General features: G+C 38.5%; 1 protein-coding gene across 3 annotated transcripts in view; it reads left to right on the top strand.

Moving 5' to 3' along the window:
• Window positions 1-21,949, top strand: part of ZFYVE28 (zinc finger FYVE-type containing 28) — a 146,420-nt gene that overhangs the window by 17,176 nt on the left and 107,295 nt on the right. Inside the window, exon 1 of one of the 3 annotated variants that reach the window (XM_068188509.1) lies at window positions 13,005-13,158. The exons of the other annotated variants lie outside the window; for them this stretch is intronic. Coding sequence (XP_068044610.1) covers window positions 13,123-13,158 — 36 coding nt within the window. The 5' untranslated portion in view covers window positions 13,005-13,122. Of the gene's footprint in view, window positions 1-13,004; window positions 13,159-21,949 lie in introns of those variants that run through there. 3 annotated transcript variants of the gene reach the window in all.

Below are 21,949 nucleotides of genomic sequence, written 5' to 3'. Positions count from 1 at the left end.
CTGTTTTTCTCTTCTTTGTCCTTTTGTCTCACGAGAGCAACATCAGGTATCCTGAGTTGTTGTTTTAAAGGTATAATGGCTTCCAAAAAGAAAAGGTTTGCTAGAAGAGCTTTTTAGTGAGATTCACCAAAACTTGGTTGGAGTCCTTTACAGTTTTTTAATAATGGTATTCTTGTTGGTGCCAGAATGCTTTAATGGCAGCAACTACCTCAAGGTGAAATCCAGTTACTGTTTCAGAGAATTCACACTTTGGCTGATTTTTTGTTTAGGGACTAGAAAATATTGTATCTATTTTAAGGTTACTTTTTGGTTTAGTTGGGGTGGCTGAAAGAAAATATCCTTCCATGACTACAATACTTTAATATTGTATTTTAAAATATTGTATTTTATAATTTTAATAATATGTAACTGTAGAATTCCAAATTATATTCCATTAGTAGGTATATTTTTCTTGTTAATTTTGCCATGTCTGCAGAGAAATTTTGAGAAAGGATCATTATTGTTGTTTTCTGTCTATAAGCATTTTTTTCCTCACCTGAACTACAGAATCACAGGATGGCTGAGGTTGAAAGAGATCTCTGGAGGTCAGCTGGTCAAACCCCACTGCTCAGAGAGGCACATCTAGAGCCAGTTGCCCAGGGTCATCTCCAGATGACTTTTGAGTATCTCCAAAGACGGAGATTCCACTGTGTCTGTGGGCAACCTGTGCCAGTGCTCAGTCACCCTCAGTAAAAAAGTGTTTCCAGATGTTCAGAGGGAGCCTCCTATGTTTTTGTTTGTGCCCATGGCCTCTGGTCCTGACCCTGGGAGCCTCTGGAAAAGCCTGTCTCCATCCTTTGTGCCCCCTCTCTTTACATATTTACAGATGTTCATGAGACCTTGTTCTCTTCTTCAGGATGAACAGTCCCAGCTCTCTCAGGCTTTTCTCATAGGGGCGGTGCTCCAGTCCCTTCATCATCTTAAATTAAATTAAAAATGTTTGTGACAGATTCTTCTTAATACCAGAACTAGGCAAAATAGCTTTTTTGAGAAAGATAGTTAGGGTTGTCAGGCCACATTTATCATGCTCTTGTTTGTCATCCCCCAGCAGAGGAAAGGAATTGCTCTACTAGGGCTTATATTATAGCATGAATATTGAGTTGCTGAGGGTTAAGAGAGTTGCCAGGATTTGTTGGGCATCTCCTGGGGTTTCTTGTGCTCAATATCTTGATTTCCATTGCCTGTGGTGGTTTGGCTAAAGGTAGCAAGATTGTGTTGCACTGACCTTTCTGATCGTTGCCTGGATAGATGAATGTCACATAAAAGGCACTTTTAGAAGTGTCCAGGTCAAGACTCCTGCACAATTTAGATTTTTTCCTAAAAGCAGAGCTACCTGAAATTGTATTGATTTCAATATTGAATGGTTCTCTGCATTCATGTATTTAATGTGTAAACCTTCAGGGTAAAATAACCACCCTGGGGAATAATGCAGATTATGCAAAAAGGCTGGATTAGACCCTCTTGTGTCGTACTGTCTCACTTTTCTGGGCATCACCAATGTTTGAGTTTTAACTGATATTTCTAGCAGCTTTTTCTAAAGAATTGTTAAATTTGAGCAAAATATCTTGTGAGAATGGGACACTAAAATTGAGTTGCTGCTTGAATTAACAATATGGTAAAGCAGAGCCCTTGGTTTGTCATATGGAAGATGCAGAATTTTTGCCTCTTAGATTGGAATTTTTCTGATTATAGAATAATCATCCTAAATTTGAATACTTATGGGTGCTGCTTACTTCTGCTTTTCCCTTCAACAAATTTAATGGAAATGTAGTGCTGTTTATTCTTTAGAAATGTCTTTTATCTACCTTGTTCATGAGTTCAGTTTTCTACTGATCTCTTTAAAGCGATCAGATCAGCCCTTCTTAATGAATTTAGTTTCTTGGGAGTCATGGCCTATTCTTTTCTTCCAGCAAGACTTGGTTTGCCCTAATTTAGCACAAGATTAACATTAAATTGTGCTAAACAATTGAAAAAATCTGTATTTATTTTGAGTGATATCCTAGGCCTCTTCAAAGTCACAGGAATCTCTTGTCATTCACTTCACTTGAAGGTAAAATTTCATACCCAGCTTTTGGAAGGTACTTGGGCTAAGGCTTTGAGGCTAGGCTTGCCTAGCTAATGTTTTATTTATTAAAAAAATAAAATAATGTGTAATCTACCTGGCCTTCAGCTGAGCTTTTGGTAGCTTTTCTGCCCCTGTGGTATCCCTGATGCAGCTCATAGAAGATTTGGTGCAGCCAGTCGAAGTATTTTGCAATTTATCAATTTCATAGCATCAGGTAGAGTTGCTGTAGTGTGCAGAAACTGATTCTTCAGACCGTGGCAGTGAGATTGAACAGCTTCAGTTATTCTCAGAGGCGTTTTCTAATAATTGCACGTGTAAATCCCCGTAGGTAATTAGTAATTATAAATTAGATGCAGTAATTAATTCATAAAATCACTTAGTACAAAAACTGAATGCACATCTTAAGTGGAGGCGACTCTGTGTTGACAACTGAACGTGAAATATGTCTGAGCTAGTTCAGCAAGCAGCAATACTTTTAATCAAATATTCTTGTTTTCTTACTAGCTGTACTATGCAGTTTGAGCTGAAAAGCACTGTTGCCTATCACCAGTTGTCGGAATAAATTTCACTATAAAGAAACTCTCATAACTTGTAAAACTGGAACACTTGAATGTCTAAAAACTATTTGCTTACGTAATTTGCATGTTCTGTTTGTTGACATATAAATTGCTAAAATGCTTTCTAGTTGCAACATGTCAGCTTTAACATGGATTTTTAGTTGTTAGTTTTATTGAAAGTAATTATACGTCTTCAGACATGCACTCATGCAAGGAAACTAGGCAACTTTTAGAAACAGCTGAAAATGTAATCTTGAATCACTTTTTTTCAGTCTTACAATTTAGCATTTTAAGTGCAGATTTTAGTAGGCTTTAGGGATGTGTTTTAAAACAAGTATAATGCATCAGGTAGAAAAAAAGCTGAATGTCTCATTTGTATTTTAATACCACAAGTCCCTTATTAGGCATTATAAATCAACAGAGTGTTTTAAAACAATAACCTCACTGAAAATCAGTCAGATGTGTTGTGGGGGTTGTTTTTTTTATTGGTTTTGTTATATTTGAAGTGTTTCCAGCAACTCCATAAGTGAATCTTTGCTTGAAATTGCTTTTGCTTGTGGTTGGTACGTGTAGCAAAGAGTGCAGGGAATTGGGTACAGGTTTCTTCTGTTTCCTTTGAAATTTTAACAGGTTTTTTATATTTCTTGGTATACATTTTAATACTATTCATTTCTAGGTAAACAGATTATTATGGGTATAAACTGAATACACCGCATAATCTAGCAAATTTTAATCTGTGTACTGCCTTGCTTAAACAGTGTACAATAGAATTGGGTAATTTAAGGTTTGTAAATATATAAACTTCCCATGAAACTGATTTCTACTAGTTTCTCCTGGAATTCTTCATTCTTAGCTGAGCAGCAGATGGAGATAAGGAGTACTCATAAATTGTCTTTTTTCTAGTTTTTTTTCTGTTTCAATAAGCAGCACATATTGTTATAGCTGGCTAGGATCATAGTCTTGGTGCATGGGCAGTGTTAAAGGCCACCTGTTGATAAGGTCAATCGATGGCAAAGGTATATCTGTGTTACTTTCTCATTTTGCCTGATGACTTCTTTAATTAAATTACAGAAACCAAAACATCAACACTCCACTGCCCTTAATCCTTTAGTTGCAATCCATTTTCTTCCTCACTGTTTTATTTGAAGAAATAAATTTGAAGTTTGTTGGTACCTCCTGAGTCTTCAAACCAAGATCTTCAAAGCTTCATTATAGGTCTGACTTGGCCTCCAAGCCCAAAACAATTTGCCACTACAGGTAGATAAGCAAGATGTCAAAGAACTGAAATTGCTCCTTATTTTCTCATGTTTCAGGAGCAGTATGCCTGGGAATTTTTAAGCACGCAGACACTGTGGAACTTGGACCAAATGGGATGATAGGTGATAATCTAGAGGAGGTGACTTGGTCACAGTGAGGTTCATCATGTCAAGTACATGGAGTATGCAAAACCTCCTAATGCTTGATTCTATCCACTGAATGACCGTGCTTTTTGCTGGAAAAATCGCTCTCTTGTGTTATGTAGACAGAACATCTGCTGTTGAAATGTGCATTGTTTTGTGCTACTTACTGAACTTGCTGTTGGTACCTGCATGTGGGCAATCCACCTGAAAACTACCTGGAACAACATGGCTTTTCTGTGTAAAATGTGACTATTAGAGTCACCATGTAAGCTTACAATAAGGTATTTATGGATTGAAAGGATTTGTAGCTTCTTTTTAAAGGTAGAATATGTTCTTCAACATCAAGTCTTTTGTGCTCTTTTGTTTTCTTTAACAAAGAGCCAAAGCTGGTGTTATGGCAGGGTTTAAAACTGCTGAACTTTTACACAGGTCCGGAAGCCAGAAGTTCTTGAGCACTGGTGTTTGGTTTCATAAGGGATTTTGCTTGTTGTAGGCAAGTCACATAAAATCACTAACTAGTGCATGGGGTGATGATCAGGCACTGCTGAAGGTAGGTTCCTAAAGCCTCAATCAGGGTGAGTTGTTTGGATTCACCTTCTAAAAATCTTTGGCCAGTGTAACCCCAGAAGTTATGATCTACCTTTCCAAAATAGGTACTAGTGAATAGAGGGAAATTCTACCTCTGAGTAAAACTGATATCAACATTTTTCTTAGAATAGGTTTCAACAGAAAAAAAGTGAGTATGAGCTTTGTTGTGATATGTGAGCACGTTTTATTGTTCTATATGCTTTTTGACTTTGTTCTTTTTGGAGTGCTCTGTCCTTTATGGACAGCACTAGTGCTAACTTTCAGCTGTCATCAGTGATACACTGCAATAATGTCAATGAATGATTAGACCCAAACCTTGCAGGAAGACACAATCATTCATTTGCAGTAACTATTACCTGCCATTTTCATGTTGTGAAGAGAATCTTTAGCTTTGTTCAGCAGTGGCTTTAGGGCTTGGTTTGGTTTGCATGGCACAGTTCTGGTAGCATTGGGGCTACAGGGTTGTCTTCTGTGAGAAGCTGACAGAAGCTTTCTTGCTATCTAGCAGAACCAGTGCCAGCCAGCATTCAGTGAGAATTTAAATATATACCTAAAAAATTATAAATTAATAGTACAGCATAGTTCTGCAGAGGGTTTTCTGATATGGTGTAACTGTTGCAGAAGTGTGGTAGTGGCAAAATTTTTCATGTGGCATTTTTAATCCATAATATGCTATCTATCTGTAGTTTATTTAAATCAGAACTGAAAAAGCCATGTGCACATGTACCAGGTTCTGATGGAGCGAGGTCTGCCCCTTGGCAGAGCTTATCTCTGGTTCCTCAGCAGATACTGTTACAGCTGTTAGCAACCTCTCAGATTTCTGCTTGAGTTCCAAGGACCTGGAGTTCAGTGCTGTGCATGACAGGTCACTTCAGAGGAGCAGAGGTGGCATTTCTGCGTTGCTGCACTGCAATGAGGAGTGCCTGTCTCGCTGAGCACACTCTGGAGCTGGCTCACATCAGCCCAGCCAGTTGCCCCTTGGTTTACCTGTGTCCCAGTGGAAGGAAGCTGAACCCTTGTGTCAGCAAGTTCCAGCTTCGTATGTTTTATAGGCTGATGCTCATGTGATTGTTCAGGACAGTGGTATGAGTTGGGCTTTCTGCTATGTGGAGAAGTGTTGAAAGTTTTTTTTCAGGCATACTAAGAACTTCTGTTCCTAAGGCAGTTTGGGGTCCTGAGTTATTCACATCTATTTAACCTTCTTGTATTTTTATCTTCCCTGCGCCTTGCATCTCTCTCGAGATGTTGCAATTACACTGTGCTGGAATGGAAATTGCAGAACAAAAAGAGGAGGATGAGGGTTGAGGAAGAAACCAAGCAAGAAAAGAGTGAGCAGGAATGTACCTTAACCTGTTTCTGATTTTGAAATTATGAATTTGTATTAGAGAAGCATGTTAGCTATCTCAGCTAGCTTTCACCTGTATTCTAGTTATAATAAGAGACTATTGTGTATGCTTAAGTCTTAGTTAAAACAAACAAAAAATCTGAGCAAAACCCTATTCCCTGGCTAGAAATGTGGGAGTTTCCTTGTAAAATTTTGTGCAGTCAGCAAGTTTTTGAATACCTACATTTGCTACCATTCACAACAAATTTTATATATATATTCATAGCTTGCTATTTTTGATGGAATTATTTTTGCAGAACTGATGGTGTGCTTTATTCACAAGGTGCTAATACTGTCAGAGCTTAGCTCTGATCTGTGTTAGTTCTTGCTGTTCTGACTAAATTGCAATAGAAACTTGGATGTGAAAAACTATTATTTGACCAAAAAGTCACGTTTTCACATCATACTTGTGAATTACAAGTACAATTATCGGCGATAGTTTACAAGGCTGTATTTCATCACAAAACACTGCATTCTTGGAAAAGCAATCTTTTCCATAGCCTAAAATTTCGCTTGGCATTCATGATGGCCTTACCAGAAATCATGTGAAAACAGCTGAGAAATGTAATTGTTCCTCTCCAAAGCAGACTAAGTAGAAACGAGAATAAAGCTGCATTTACAGTGCAAAACGCTGTCAGTATTTATCTGAGATGATCCAAGGTACATCAATAACATTTTTTAGCTTTTGCTTCAGTGATAAAAGCAAAGACCTTTCAAGATTGGGATCTTGGGAATCATGACAGGAATAGTGACCTTCCACCAATTGGACATATTCCTCTTAAGGAAGGAAAAAGATGAAAATGTGGTAGTACATCTTTTTGATGGAATGGTTGTACTGCTATGAATACTTCTAAAATGATTCCTGGTGGTGAATAAATTCAGATAGTTTTAAGGACCTCACTAGTTCTGGGTCATTGCTTGTAGAGATGTTCTTTGTGGATCCTGGCAAAGACAACAGAAAACATGGCAAAAGACAACAAAAATAGTTCTCTAGGAAATTCCTTTATTTTGTTGAGATTTACTTCTTGCAGTGGGGCAGTCATCTCTCATGCTGCATCACCCAGTTTTGAGGATTTGGGGCGATCCCTGGCATTGTGTGCTTTCCACTGGCACTTTATTTTTCGGAAATAACCCAAATTATTAATTATTGCCTTTCTCTTGTGACTTCCTTGGGTGTGTTTGCTTGTAGACATACATGTGCATCTATATAGGTGTGCACAGTTATCTATACCCATATGTTGACTATATCATTAGAGTTTTGTAATAATAAAGTGGTACTTAGGAGTTGCAATGTATGCTTGAGGTGGACTATCTACTTTGGAGGTTTTTCTATGCCTAACTGGGCTATTGCAGCAGTGGCTTCTTATTGCTGGGCTCTTTGTGGCCCAACCTGCAGCATTTGTTGCCTGGGCTGAAGGAGGTGTCTGGCTGACACTCGTGCCCCTCACGTGCAGGTGTGTGCAGCTCATGTGGGCTGGCTGTGCAAGTGCTTGAGTAGAGCCTTTTCTGAATGAAGCTGGCACCAGCCAGAACAGAATGACCATTTCCTCAGCAAGAAAAATTTTCAGATTTTTTTCCTCTTCAAATATAGGGTTTCCCGTCTTATTTTTCAGGGCCAAGTAATATCAACAGGTTATTGCACATCAAAAAAAATGTCTAGCAGTTCTTGTGAAGTTATTTAGCTTATCTGTCTTTATATTGAGTGAATCCTCACCTCTGATGGCCTGGCTCTTGGCAAAGAGTGTACACTAAACTTTCAAACCCTCTCTTCCCCTCCACCCCCTTCTGTTACAGATCACGGAACCACACTGCAAATCTACTGTAAAGAGTCTGGAAAAGAAATGAACAAAGATACAACACTAATGTTTCACTGCTGATTGTGTTTTTCCAGCGTTTTTAGAAAAGCTTTAAAAATAACAGGTCTGGTAAATAATGAGTTAAAGGAGATATATGTATTGTTAAGAAGTTTTCATTTCTGCTTGTGGAGCTCATATTCTCTTGACTGTCAGAGTTTCAGTTTGCTGTTGGGAACCAAGGATGGTTCATTAGAAGCAAGACAGAAGAAACCACTTTAGGCTTTATTCGTGACTTAAAAGAATGTGTCTTGTGGTGTGTTGGAGGCTTTGAAGTGGTGACTCATATTGTGCATCATCAGTATCAGGAAAGAGTGCTTTATATAACGTTGATTTTTTTGTATCTTGGTGAAAAGTTTCAGACAAGTAGACTACATTTAGAAGCAGTGAATGTGATGCTTGAAGAAATACCAAGCTGGAAGTTTGAATGATGCACGAGTAACTTGAATAAGCAGCTTTGCAGCAGGGCGACTGGGAATTTCATGTATTTATTCCAGCTTTAGCTGTTATAAGCAATTTGTACTTCTATGATTATTAAAATTTTGGAATAGCTTAAATACAAAATGATGTTCTGTGATATTCTTTGTCGGGTTCTGTGTTGGCTTTATCATGACTGATACAGTGATCACGTTTTCCTTAGCTTTCTGAATAGCATGAATAGCATAAAACTTGATCAGCTGGAGCTGTTTTGGAAATAACGTGATTTGTTAGCATCAATATACTGCATCATCACAAGGGTTCTTTTTCATTCATTCTCCCTGAAACTATTTGTGTACTTTCTTTTTATTATTAATAGACAATATAACTGTGACAAAATAAATCCAAAGTACCCAGCCTCAATAAAAACCCTGGAAAATTTTGGGAGGTCATCTAAAATTTTCATGCTGCAAGAAAGGTACAACACAACAGAGTAAATAAAACCAACACTTTTTAGAGTTCTGAAGCTGTCTGTTGGAAATGTTCAGGAAGTTCATAAAGAAACTTTTGTCTGGTTTTAAGGAGATGTAGGATGACAGGGCAGGATTTTTATGGCCTGAATGGCAGTTTATGTACTGTGGTATAATGTTTATACCTGTACTTTTCCTAACTTGTAGTCATCTACAGGTAACATGATTAACTGTACATGATGTACACTCATCTACATTAACATGATTAACATGTTAATAAGGACTCATAGGAGAAATTCCTAAAATAAATACGGATTTCTTATAGATGTACTATGATTTAAATCTGTTTGAAGAAGTCAGATACTTTGATTATTTCCTGTGGTTTGTTCAGGTATTTTTCTGACTTTCCACCTTTTCTCTTAGGAGCATTTGAACTCTGATGTTTGGGAGCAGCTCATGCTGTTCATGCTTTTCTTTAGGTCTCAGGAAAAGTGAGGTGTGGTTCAGTGCCATTTACACCTTCTGTGTCTAGTTCTGGTTTTGGCTTCCATGTCACCACTTGAAACCTTGTGCTGCCTTAGGATTCAGAGGATTAAAAACTTATTATTTGTATAAAGTGCTTATAAACGTAATTTTTTTTAAAGGAAAATTTCTTTTTCCAGAGAAATGAATATATAAACCCTCTCATTTTAAAAGATGAGTCTGCAACAGAAATAAGGAGGAATACAAAATATCTGAAGTTGAATTATCTTTTTCAGTACTGATGCTAGCCTGCTGTTTTTTATTGTTTTTGTGCAAGCTTCAAAAAGGAATTAAATCGTTCTTTATTCTTTACTTTCCTTAGGGGTCTGATTTAGTAGGCTCTGCTTGTTAGGTAAGAGAGCAGTCTGCAATCTTTTTGGAAAATCCTATTTTGTGTATTGAGACTTGAGTTTGGAGTAAAAATGTATGCAATTAGATTTGAAGAACTGAAACCCCTTTCTTGTGCTTTCTTGATGTACTTCAGAGAAATCAAGTTTTAAATTGCCTCTTATTGCTTAAAACAGATACAGTATCTCCTTTGAAAGGCTTTCACTTCTATAGGTGAAGATGGACCTAATCTCCAGTGGAAAACTGAAATGGAGGCTATAGGGCTTGCTGGGGCTGAGCTGAGATTGTAACCTGCATCCTTTAACTCAGTCTGACACAGAAGTTGCCCTACTACCTTGACTACAATCTTGCCTCCTCTGTGGGTTGGCTGATGAAAGAACTTTCTTCAGCTAAAATCCTGTGTGTTGCTTGATAAGAAAAGGCTCTTTGATAAGAAAAGCTGTTTTTCTTGGAATTTCTTGTTCAAATCTCATGGTGAGTGCTGTGAAGAACATTAGGCTTTTTGTAGAACATACACTTTGGAATTAGGTATAGAAATCTCCTTGCAATAATGTTATACCATATGATCATTTACATTACATCTGAGCCCATTTTTATGGTTACCTTTTTAATGCAGTGTTTTGAGTATTGAGTAAGAGATTAATACCAAACCTTGACCCTCCTTTTAGGAAAAAGGGTGGTAAAAGTTAGCAGACTCAATGTATGTTTTTAAGGCCTTGACATTTCTATGACAATGGGAATAAAGACAAATGGAATTATGGTTCCATTGCAAGAATTCAATAAAACAGCATTTTGAATGATTCTGAGACAATATACAGAATGGCTTGAAAGTACTTTTTTCCCCCTTGTTATCCTGAAAACTGTAGTGGTCACTTTTCTGAGGAAATGTGAAGATTCCTGAATGCTTGCTTTTAAATCAGCTTTTGGTTATAAATAACTGCGAGAGGATCCAAAAAGAAAACTTTTGGTCCAGTGAATAGGTGAGGAGATGAAAAAGGATTGTGAAAACCCAGGTATATTAATGTTGCATGTCTGACTTTCCCTTAAAGATCATATTCTCTAAGGTAAGTGCTAATCTTGATACAAAATAAGGCCTTTTTAGAGATGTCAGACATTAATTTTAAGTAGTAAAGGTCTTCTGAGTTCTCTTCTGAGGACCTTTGCTTGATGTGTTCAGGCTTACACTGTCATTTCTTTTATCAATCAGATGTAGTTGTCTAAAGTACTGAGGAATTAGTTCTAATTCTGATATATGTTGATTTTTTTTTATTTTGTGACAGAAACCTTCTGCTAGTTATTGTTTAAAGGGTTTAAATTTCATAGAAACATCTGTAAGAAAACTGAGATGCTTAACAGAAAAAATACCCTAAAAGTGAACCTTGAAATGTAGTGGGTTTGGTAAAGTCCAAATGCCAGGCAGGCTTTTCCTTGCAGGTGAAGTGTGACCATGAAAGTTCCAGAGTATTGTAGATGTTACTGTGACTATTACAGCTTTACAGTAGCTTCTGTGCTTTTTAGAAGTACACAGTTGCAGTAAGTTGTCATAAAAGCAGCATAGCCAGCAATAAGATCGAGGTGTTTATGGAGCAATTTGCTTGTCTCTTGGCTTTCCCAGAGGTAGATATTAACATGCCAAACTTGATCTTTCACAGTTCAGAATTATGACTGACTAGAACTGCTTGTAATTGTTTTACATTTCAAGGTTTTTCTTTGTGAGAAAAGGTTATTTTTTTTCTCACTTGCTTTAACATAACTTTAGTTTAAACCTTTTCTTTTGGAGGGGTGAGTAATTTTGTTTACATGAGTGATAGTCTTTGAAAAATATTGATTTGTAAGCTTGCTGTGGAGAGTTGTGATAAATAGAAAATATCAGTATTATAATAGAAATATTCCTGAAATTCCCTTAGTGCTGGCAGATAGTGTGGTAGGTTCTCTCTAGTGTAAGGCAGTGTTAGTCTTTCTGAACAGTACCATTTTTCTAATGATAAAATGATTTTGTGTCTTCTGTATTTTTCTGTATGTGGCTCCTGATAGTACACAGCTTCTTGTATTCACCTTTAAGGGAACTAGTGGTATTCTTATCTGCAAAGCTCTATTTTCTGCAGTTTAGCCCTGAAGGCATTTTAAAAATAAACTTGGCACACTACACCCAGCTATAAAGAGGAAATTTCACTGTATTATAAAACCCTGCCTGTCTTGCAGCTTTTTTTGTTTTACTCTTCTATTTGTCTAACAGTTCAAGTCACTGAAACGATGCAGTGAAAAGTAGTTTGGTATTTAAATGTAGGTGAAATGCTGGAGAGAGCCTGTTTTGCAGGGGAGCATGGTGCTGACACACCTGCCCTGAGCCCTGCGCTGCTGGGAGAGGCATCAGAGGAGTTCCCTTCCCATGCCAGAGCCTGGCTGGCTCGGGGAGGATGCAGGATTTGCTGGGAGCTTGTGCAGGTGAGAGCCCCATTGACAGAGAGGTGACAGGCAGCTGTGCCACCTTCAGAGAGATCTAGAGCTCAGATCTGGGAGATGTCTCCAAGTGTGGCTGCAAGACGATGACACCATGCTGGATGGGAATGCTGGGGTGACCTAGAAAGGAAGATCATGCCCTTTCTTTGGTTAGTTGTTCCCTGTAGCTTTCTCTGTCCTGGGTAGAGGATGAGTGCATAAACTCACTCCTCTAAAAAGCTTTTTTGAGCATTTCAGTTCAGGTTCAACATGTGTCCAGTACCTCCCAGTGTTTTTCCACCTTAGTAGAAGAGTTCTTGCCTGCCATGTTTCTTGATCTTTCTTTGGATAGTCCGACCATCCATCCTGATTTTCCCCCAGTTCTCTTGGCTGTGCTATTTCAGACTCCACATGGACTTTGCCTCTAATCTGTGTGTCCTTTTCTCCAAATGCTTTTGCCTTAGGATCAGTATGATACAGTGTTCCTGTACATGTTGAGCAGACTGCTGCCATATTTGTGTCTTAATTCATTCATCATTAATTTGCTTGACTTCTTAAAATATTTTTCTTCATTTTCCATTTAGATTCATGTGGTCACCCTAAGTACCTGGATTGGTTACTGTGACCATGGATACTTAAATGGAGTTGCTTTCCACTGTCTCCCTCTTCCCTAATATAGCAGATGCATAAGTTATTTCTTTTGTTTTCTTTGTTTTCCTGCCTGACCCACCTACCTCACCTAATTCCAGCATATGTAGGAGGTTTTGTTTAATACTGAAAGGTCAGCTCTGCAGTTGGACAGTAATACCCAGCTTGTGTTCTTTGCTTTCCTCCCTGCAGCTCCCTGACAAGAACTCCTTGTTGGTTTTTTTTCTCCTGCAGTGTAATCATAAAAACCTTGGCTGTAGCTAAACTGCTTCTGGGATTAATTAGCATGCTAGGCATATCTTGTTCCCTAGTTTATATGTGAAAATCCTAAAGCTTTTTCTCTCTCCAAATATTCAGAAAGTTCAGATCAATGCACAGCAGTGTTGAGGTGGATGGTAAGGTGGGAGAGAAAAGGACATCCTGGAGAGGTGAGAACAGGTACTGTTGGCTGGGAAAGGGAATTTATTCCATGTTTTCATAACCAGAGTTATGAAACATCACCTGGGTGAAGCTCAGGGCAAAGGGAATTCTGCAGCTGCTGGCAGATCTTTGGAGAAAGAGGAGCCTTGCTTATTTTGCTTATTTCCTTTTCCTTAAACAAATAAACACAAAACACTTGTGGAGCCCAGGTGTCTGAGTAGGTACTTTATCTTAGCACTTTTCATCTCCCCTAGTCTAGCTACAAATATTTATGAAGTTTTGTGTTTGTGGGTTTTTTCCCTTTGAAACAGTAAGATTCTGTAACATCTTGAATCATACTGGTAATACTGGTTTCCAGATACCACCATAATGGAGTTTGTAGAAGCCACACTCTTTTCCAAGTAATTTTGTTTAATGCTGTTTCAAAAGAACCAGACAGCCTGCTTTGCAGTTCTACTAATATGTTTATTTGTACCAAGTTTTGGAGGCTCAAGATGATGATAGATGGTGATAATTAATCATCATGTTGCATGCATGGACAAGAGTTTAGGTCTTCTGATGGATAAATAAACAAGTCATAAGTTCCCATCAGCATTTTACTCATAAAGCCTAAACCAAAAGGTAGCAGAGCACAGCAGCTGAGTGTGAGCTCTCTGTGTGCATTGCAGACCATTCATTGGCCCCAGGTGTCCTTATCCCTGCTGTCACACCTGTGTTTTTACATGAGAAATATCTTCCAAATATTTCTTGGTATTTTCTGTTTACTCACTCAGCCACTCCTTCTACCAGCCCCTGAAAATCTAATACAGAATTTCTCAAACCAGCAGCATGATGGGCTGGAGAAAGAGTGCCCTTTTCTAATCTTGGATAAGTTATTATTCGTGAAATTTTCTAGTTTTGTGGAGTTTCATGTTTCAGTTATGTTTCTTTAGTAAAGGTGTTTGAATAGTCTAATTGCAACTTTCTAAAGCAACTTATAAAATCATGTTTATTGTAATTTTAGTTAGGGCTAAATGCAAAAAAAAGTCATAACTTGTACATTGTATGTGCAGTTGGAGTATCACATGATATGTAGCTATCATTGGAGGAAAATGTGTCATTTAAATCTTCCTTTACCAAAGAAGCTTCTGGTATAAATTCTGTGATTTTTTAAAGAGCATTTAGCTTGTGTTTTCTCTGAGCAGGATTGAAGGCTGCCTGTTGTGATTCAGTTCTTTCTCAGCATTGGTATAGGCCTGGTTCCTAGAGCAACTGAAGTTAAAAAACGGATTAGGTGCAAACCTGTGAAGAATAATGGAAAAAATTAGTTTGTCAATATCTGCTATATTAGAGGGAAAGCTGTGGATGCTATTTCTATTTTCCCTGTGGTGCTTCAAGGCTGTGTTGTTTCCCATGGCACTCTAAGATAAATAATTTGACTTTAAGGTGAATGATGTTCCGAGAGTTATTCTCCAGGACATTATTGCATGGCAGCCACAAGTTAAATTAGATGATTCTTATATTTAATGTGAAATCACTCCTGTGTCCTTCTGATTATCTAGTAATTCTGCTTTTCTTCAAGTTGTCAGTAAGCTTGGACAAGCCTCTTCTTTCATATTTTAAATGGTATAAGTAAAATATAGGTAGTTTTCATTTACTCAAATATCCAGACAAGAGCGGGTATGAAATTTTCAACCACAAACTTTCATGATGATAGTAAAACCAAGGAAGTATATTCAGAGCAACAATGGTGCAGCCTTTTAAGTATCACATATTCTTAAACAAAAGGTAACGAGAACAGAAAAGAGCAGCAAAAGTTGGTGGGCTTGTATGATTTTTGAAGGATGATACTTGACTTGTTTTAGACTGATGGGCAAGGTAATTACTGCATACAGGTTCCTTCTGAGCATGCAACCTGTCACTAGGCATTTGCATTTTGGAAGCACCAGTTTGAAAACCTCACTTCACCCTATTACTGCAGCATGGACAGGTAACGGGACAGGGCTCTGTCAGTGCTTGGAAAGCACCAGGAAGTAAATAGGAAGTCAGGATGTGTGTCTGAAAGGTACTTGGTTACATGGTTCTGGTAATTAAAGTTGTCAGACCTGTTCACTGCACTTGCCATCAGCCCAGCCGCGCAGGGATCTCCTTCAGTTCCTCCCTCTGCTCTTCCCAGAGTGAGCTTCTTCCACAGACTCGGCTTTGTAGATCTGCAGGCTTCCCGTGTCCTGCACGTTGAACATCGGGGTCGCTCACGTGGCTTCTGCTCTGCACTCCTGTTTGCCTGGGCTGTGGGAGCTGTTCTGGCTGAGCCTGTGTGGTGCCAGCTGTGCCTGGCTAGCAGCAATCCCCGTGGCCCTGAGCCTTTCATTGTCGCGCGGGCGGAGGTGGCAGAGTGCCGCGACCTTGCCGGAGACACGTCTTTGAGAAGATGTCCTGGGAGCACGGGCACGGGATTGCAGCTCTTGGGTGGCTTCGGCCACGAGCCACGCAGGAGGAAGGGATGGAGCCTTCAGGTGGGGTTCCATGGAGGGTCTTTATTGAGCTCCTACCCCAAGGCTTCCAGGGATGAAGAACTCTCCCAGGCAGAGAGAACAGGGGTTTTCATAGGGCTAGTGGGGGGCAGAACGAATGAGATGGGGGCGCAGGGGTGGAACAAAGGGGAAGGGCCAGTGGGGTACATAGAATCAATAGATGGCAACAATGCATTCTGGCGGAAGCATTTTTTTTCCTCACCATGACCCCTGAGGTTGTTGCTTAAGGGTTGTCCCTCCAGGGGAGTGTGGTAAGCTTCTCCCCAGCTGGTTTACCTGTGCAGCATCCCTTGACTGTCGTGCAACCTAATAGATCATACCATGCATAAAATCAGAAGGCACTTGAACGTTGTGTGGCTTATATTTTTTTTTCTTTTAACATCAATCCTGCATGATTTGGCAGCCTTCTGGAAGAAGGCAGAAAAAGGAAAAATGTAGGTAAATCTATTATACATAAGAAAAAGACGAACACTTTTGAGTGACTCAAAACACGGGACTGCATGTGTTTAGGTGAAATTTTGCTTCTTTTGTAGCTGAAGAATTCATGCTTTAGGATTTTTTTTTAATGCACCATGTTCAAACCCAGGTTACTTGTTGCTTATTGCTAGAAAAAGCCTTTTGAGTTTTCTTTTTTGATCTTGAAAGAATTGATCCTTTTATTCTCTTCTTGAAACATTCTGGCATTCTTTTAAGTAATAAAACAGACTGGTTTTCTTGTTTGTTCATTTTTATCTTTCTGCATTCACCTGGAGTTAAGCATCTTTTAGAATTTCCTTTTAGAATTCCACTTTCAGAATTACCAATTACCTTTCTTTCACCTCTTTGGACTTCTGCTTATCTCCATTTGACTTTATAAGCCTTTTCACTCTGTTTTGTAGTTTTCATTGTTACTTTTTAATTGTTAATTGTTTATTTTTATCCTTGTTTCCTTAAGAGCAAAATAAATCCCCAAAACCAGTTGAAATCTGTGGGAAGGCTTGGGACATAAAGCTGATGAACAGAAGCATCCTAAGTCTAATTTGTAGTGTTCTTTCTTCTACTGTTCTGCTCCCTCTATTTTCTCCTGTGAATTTGCATAGTAAAGTCCTCAGAGGGGGATTTGTTTAGTTTTGCAAAGCAATGAAGCCTTCCCTGTATTTTAAATCTAATGTAATTTTAAAAGACACAAACAACTTCATCAGTAAAATAATAATAAGCTGTAATACGTTGATATGGGCGAGTTAAGCTGTGCCTCTCTTTCTTTGGTTAACTTCAAGGAACAACTGCTGCATGCTTATCACAAGCTTTGATTTCTTTGATTTAATGTTAAAAGCAGTTCTTGCTTTGCAGCTGCTCAAGACTGCCTGATTTTGCTGGGCTGGAACTTTGGGGAGTGCTTGGCTTCCTGCCTGGTTTTCAGCAGCTTGTCAGGGACAGATGTTGTGCTGTCTCCTTCTGAGTATTTTAAAGCTGCTCAAGTGAATTCTTCAGACAGCACTTATAAATCCACATGGAGGCTTTTGCAGGCCAATAATTTAAACTGTAAGGCTAAAAATTTAAAAGCTCAAATGGCATATTTGACATGCTATTCAGTGAGAACATGCACCAAAAAATCAGTGCCAGCATTTGCAACTTTAAAAGTACATTTAGAAAAAACCCAGAATTCTATTAAACTCTGGTAATTATGTAAGAATATGAGACAGGAGAGTATTTAACCCTGCAGTAAGGAACATGTATCTTAAAGACATCACAAAGTAGAGGAACAACATTGAATAGTCTTGTTTTGAACCTGCAAGTGATTGTCAGAGAATTCTGCATGCATAGTTCATGTAATTCCAGATTCGTGTACGTACTTGAATAAGAAAAAGGATTTGCATGTCCATAGCCACTGGAGATTTTTGGAATATAAATCAAGTCTGACAATGATGTCAGTCATAAAAATTGTCAGTGTTTCATGTAATTATAACTTTGGAAATACAAGCCTAGAATATGTTTGTTTTAAAATTGCTCAAATCTGCTGTTCTGTACCATACTGGCACAAGGATGATTTCAAATAGGTAGTAACTCTGGTTATTACAGGATTAAAGGAAATTCCAAGTAGGACAGCATGTTTTGGGTTTTTTTTTAAATTTTGTATCAATTTTTTTTTCAGGACACTAAGGATACTTAATTTCTTCTTAACCTTTTGTATTTTGCTCATCTGGAGAAACTGTTGTGTGAGAGAAGGGATAAGATGTGTAAGGAGGAATTCAAAACAGTTGGTGACTTAAAGAACGGAAAATTTCACTTGAAAAATTTAGTACCAAAATTAGCTAGAAATATTTGCCTGTTTTATCTCTCATCCTTCTATTTTACTTTAATGACATTTACCATCCTGATGCATCTCCTTTATTCTGGGGGTGTTTTGTGGAGTGTCAGCCACTAAAGCAAGCCTCTTGTCAAGACTGAAAAAGGACCAGAGCATTTGAGTGAATGTAAGTTCAGAGGCTTCAAGAGAACAGAAAATATTTTCATCAGAAGTTAGTTTGGTGTTTTTTTTCCTTCTGTGTGCTTCTTGAATGCCTCATATTTTCTTCAATTATCCCTGTCTCTTATATTTTTTTCTGTGAAAAGAGGTAAAGGGATTTTGTGTAAATGTGGTTTGTGTTCTTTAGTGTCTACTGAGGCAGTAAGAAAAGAAGACAGAAGAGATCTCTACCATTCTTTATTTAGGCATTTTTTTTGTGAATAGGCATGAAGGATGATCCTCAAGTTGAACTAAACTGAGTAATACAAATTTGTGTGGTCTGTGGTCTCTTTAAAGGGGATTTAAAGGTGTTTGGGCTTTTAAAAATGCATTTATCCTCACATCAGTTTTCTTAGTGGGCTTTTATTGCCACTGTTGTCCATGAAGAACTGATTTATAAAGCAGCACAGTATTTTTACTTGCCTCATTGTGAGTTCTGGCACAGTGCAATGAAATGCAAGGTTAAACTTACTAAAGGGTGATCTGGAAGTTCTGCAGCAGCTTAAAGCAGAGGCCACAGGATACAGTAGTCTGCAAACAAAACAAGGTATTAATCACATACTTGCACTGAGATAGTCTCTTTCTCTATCACCATACTTTATTTGTTCCTGTTTCAATATAACCAAGACTTAGGTCAGTATTCTCAAGTATTGAATACTTGATACCTTGAAAATGAGCTGCAGATAATTTTGTAATTGAAGTATGGTAATAATGGTATTGATGCATGAGGGGAAAGAAAATCTTGCTTCCTAAATCATAACTATTCTAAAATCTATGGTAACATGAATAAATGTATTCAATTAACAGGTTCCTTGTAGATATGCTCAGGAATTTATACAGGCAGCTGAGGAGGGAGATGTGAAATCTTTCATCCTTTTGTCTTTGCTAGATTTGCTGGTATTTTATGAGGGTTTTTTCCTTTGTTGGTTTTATTTTGTTGTTCTTTTGGGTTTTTGTTTTGTTCTGTTCTTAATGCATGCGATGTTCTTGTGGGAGACCCAGGATACTCAGTGGATGTGAAGGGGAGCCTGGCACTGCCCCTATCCCAGAGCTGGGTGAAGCAGGGGGGTGCATGGCCTCCTATGGTTGCAGTATGATAGAATGTGCAATAGATCTGTTTGCTTTCACTTCTTAATATGTTTTTTTGTTTTCTCTATAGAAACATACAGAATTTACATAGCTCTTATCTTTGTATATACAGAGTCAGCTCTGGGGCTTTGCTATCACTTCTGTGAAGATTTGTCTCTTATACTGTAACCTTTATAGTACTTTTGGAGTTTGTAAACAGTGCTAGGATGATGACCAGTTGTTACAGACTGGTCATCTACATGTGTAGTCATCTCTTCCAAATGCTTAAACATAAAACAGAAATTTGAATTGTCTATTCTAATTTATACATAAAAAGAGTTACAAATCTGAGTTCATCAGTTTGAGTCATCCTTCAGTCATTTCCTGATTTCCCTAAAGAAATCCCTTTCCCTTATGTACTTCTTTCTGCCTTCAGACTTGTACAATTGCAAAGGATGTTTTGCACAGTGAGATGTATTAATGCAGCAGTACATTTTCCTTTCCACTTGTACTCCATGTTGAATGATGAAAAGCACAGGCTGATCTCATTTGTGATAGATGAAGTGTTAGCAAGAGATCATTTCTTCTCCTGTCCTTGATGAAAATTAGGTTGTCAAAGATACTAGCTGTCCATGTGTTAGCAGATGGGTTTCCTTGGTGCTAAATGTCACCAAGTTTTATTATGGTAATGGCTCAGGGAAGAAATGGTGGGGAATAGGTTGTCATTAGCTAAGCAGAATTTAACAAAGAAAAAGTGTCCTGACAAACTTGATTTAGAATGATGTCCTATCATCTTATAGTTTGTCTTCGGGGTTTCACAGTTCTGTGGAAGAAAACAAAAGATGCAAAGGTACACTATAAAAAAGTAAGAGCCTCTGCTTGTTCATCATCTTTAGTGTCTGTCATAATGAAACCTGCCTAAAGTTGGTTAGTTTATGTAAGAGATAATTGTCAGTTTGGATTGAAGAATTCTCTTCCAAATCCACTTTAATTAAAATCCTGGGAATTAGCTGCATGGCAGCTGATTGCAAAATCTTGAATGTAAATGTTGTAGTTTAACTTGAATATTAGTAATTGACAGTGTGAAATTTCGTTTGAAATTTGAGTCTCTCCCAGATTTGTAGTAAGGTGTTCATTAATACTGATCTTAGATGGTGCCTAAAGTCTTCCAAGTTTTGTTTTTAATTTTTTTTGTATTAACTTATGGAGACAGTTACAACAAAGTGACTCTTTAAAATAAATGCAAAACTCTGAATTTGAATATTACAGATGGTTGGTTCTCTGCATTCCTTGTCTCATGAAGCAAGCATTAACACATGGCTTTAGTGCTGAGCACAAGTTTGGAATTTTTGCTATTCAACAGGTCCTTGGAAACAGTGACTGCATTCGGGATAATTGAATGTGAATAACAAAATGGTTTTGAGTAACTTGTGTTTAACCAAGTAAGACTGACTGTATGTCAGACTGTCAAATATTTACCTCCTCCAGCCAAGAAATGCTTGTGCAAACTGTTGTCAGCATTTTGAGTGCAGCACCAATGGGCACCAGGGCAACCAGATTAATACACATTTGGGGTACCTTCGCTGCCCAAAGAAGCAGAATAAAGATGAAACAAAAAAGGAAAATAGAATAAAGGCATGTGTTCCTCTTCTGCTTTCTGCCTAGTAATACTTATGTATCTTGTGATGAACTTGCTGTATGTTTTTTTTTTAAGCTAACCAAGCAACAGCTCCTCCAACAAAACAAACCCTACATGTTGCAAGTCATAGCTCGCTCCTGTGAACCTTTTTGTCTCATGCCTACCTCTGCCATTCGTGGTCCTCTGGTGGTGGGCAGGACGTGAAGTGACTTCAAGAATCTGTCACTGACTTCTAGCTAAGAAAGTTATGCACAATGAACATGTTAAAAAGTGTCTGAAAATGCCTGTAAAGATGGGGAGACCCTTTTAAAGGTTCCCATCCAATTCTTTTGTTTTTCAGGATAGTAATGGGAAGTCATTTTGTAGCCAGGATCCTGGGACTGAAGAAAAAGGTCTTACAGTTGGAATCTCAGAGAAATCTAGTAAAAATGCTGTGCTGGGTCTGGCTGGCGGGTATAATGAAGTTTTCTGTCTGCAGAGCAGTTGTGGGGCTGTGTCTCACACTGGTGGCTAGAGCAGTGCTGGCCATGGGGTTGTGAGAATTCACAGCCAGGGCAGCTGACCAAAGGGGTGTTATATGCCGTGCCATATGATGCTGTGCTCACTAGTGAAAACTCAGGGAAAAGAGGAGCAAGGCAGAGGAAGATTCTGGCTATGATACTTGTCTTCACAGTCCAGTGTGAGCTGTGCTGAGGCTCCTCTTCCCAGGAAGCTGCTGGACATCTCTTCAGAGTAGTGAATGAATTCCTTTACGCTGTTATTAGACTGTCAGCATCTTGATCCATGGGTGCTTTTACCTTCCTTTCTCTCTTCATCCCACGGGAGAGGGTAGTGGGTTAGTGCCAGGTGGGTGTTCAGCAGCTGTCTGGAATCAACTCACTTCAAACTCCCTCACTGGTGACTTGCACTGAATAGGCTCAAAAGGCAAATTGAGGATGAATATGAGGCCAGAGCTGTTCTGTGAAGTGAGGTGATGTAGTCTGCTGCTCAGAGGCAGGGTTTACCAGCAGAGTTGCAAGACAAAGGATGCTTAAGCATGCTTAAGGGAGTTGGTTGTAGCTGGTTAGGATGCATGGGATAGAAACCAGTATGGG

Source organism: Anomalospiza imberbis, chromosome 4, assembly GCF_031753505.1.
Source record: "Anomalospiza imberbis isolate Cuckoo-Finch-1a 21T00152 chromosome 4, ASM3175350v1, whole genome shotgun sequence".
NCBI classification, from domain to species: domain Eukaryota; kingdom Metazoa; phylum Chordata; class Aves; order Passeriformes; family Viduidae; genus Anomalospiza; species Anomalospiza imberbis.
This window is presented reverse-complemented; position numbering and strand designations above follow the sequence as displayed.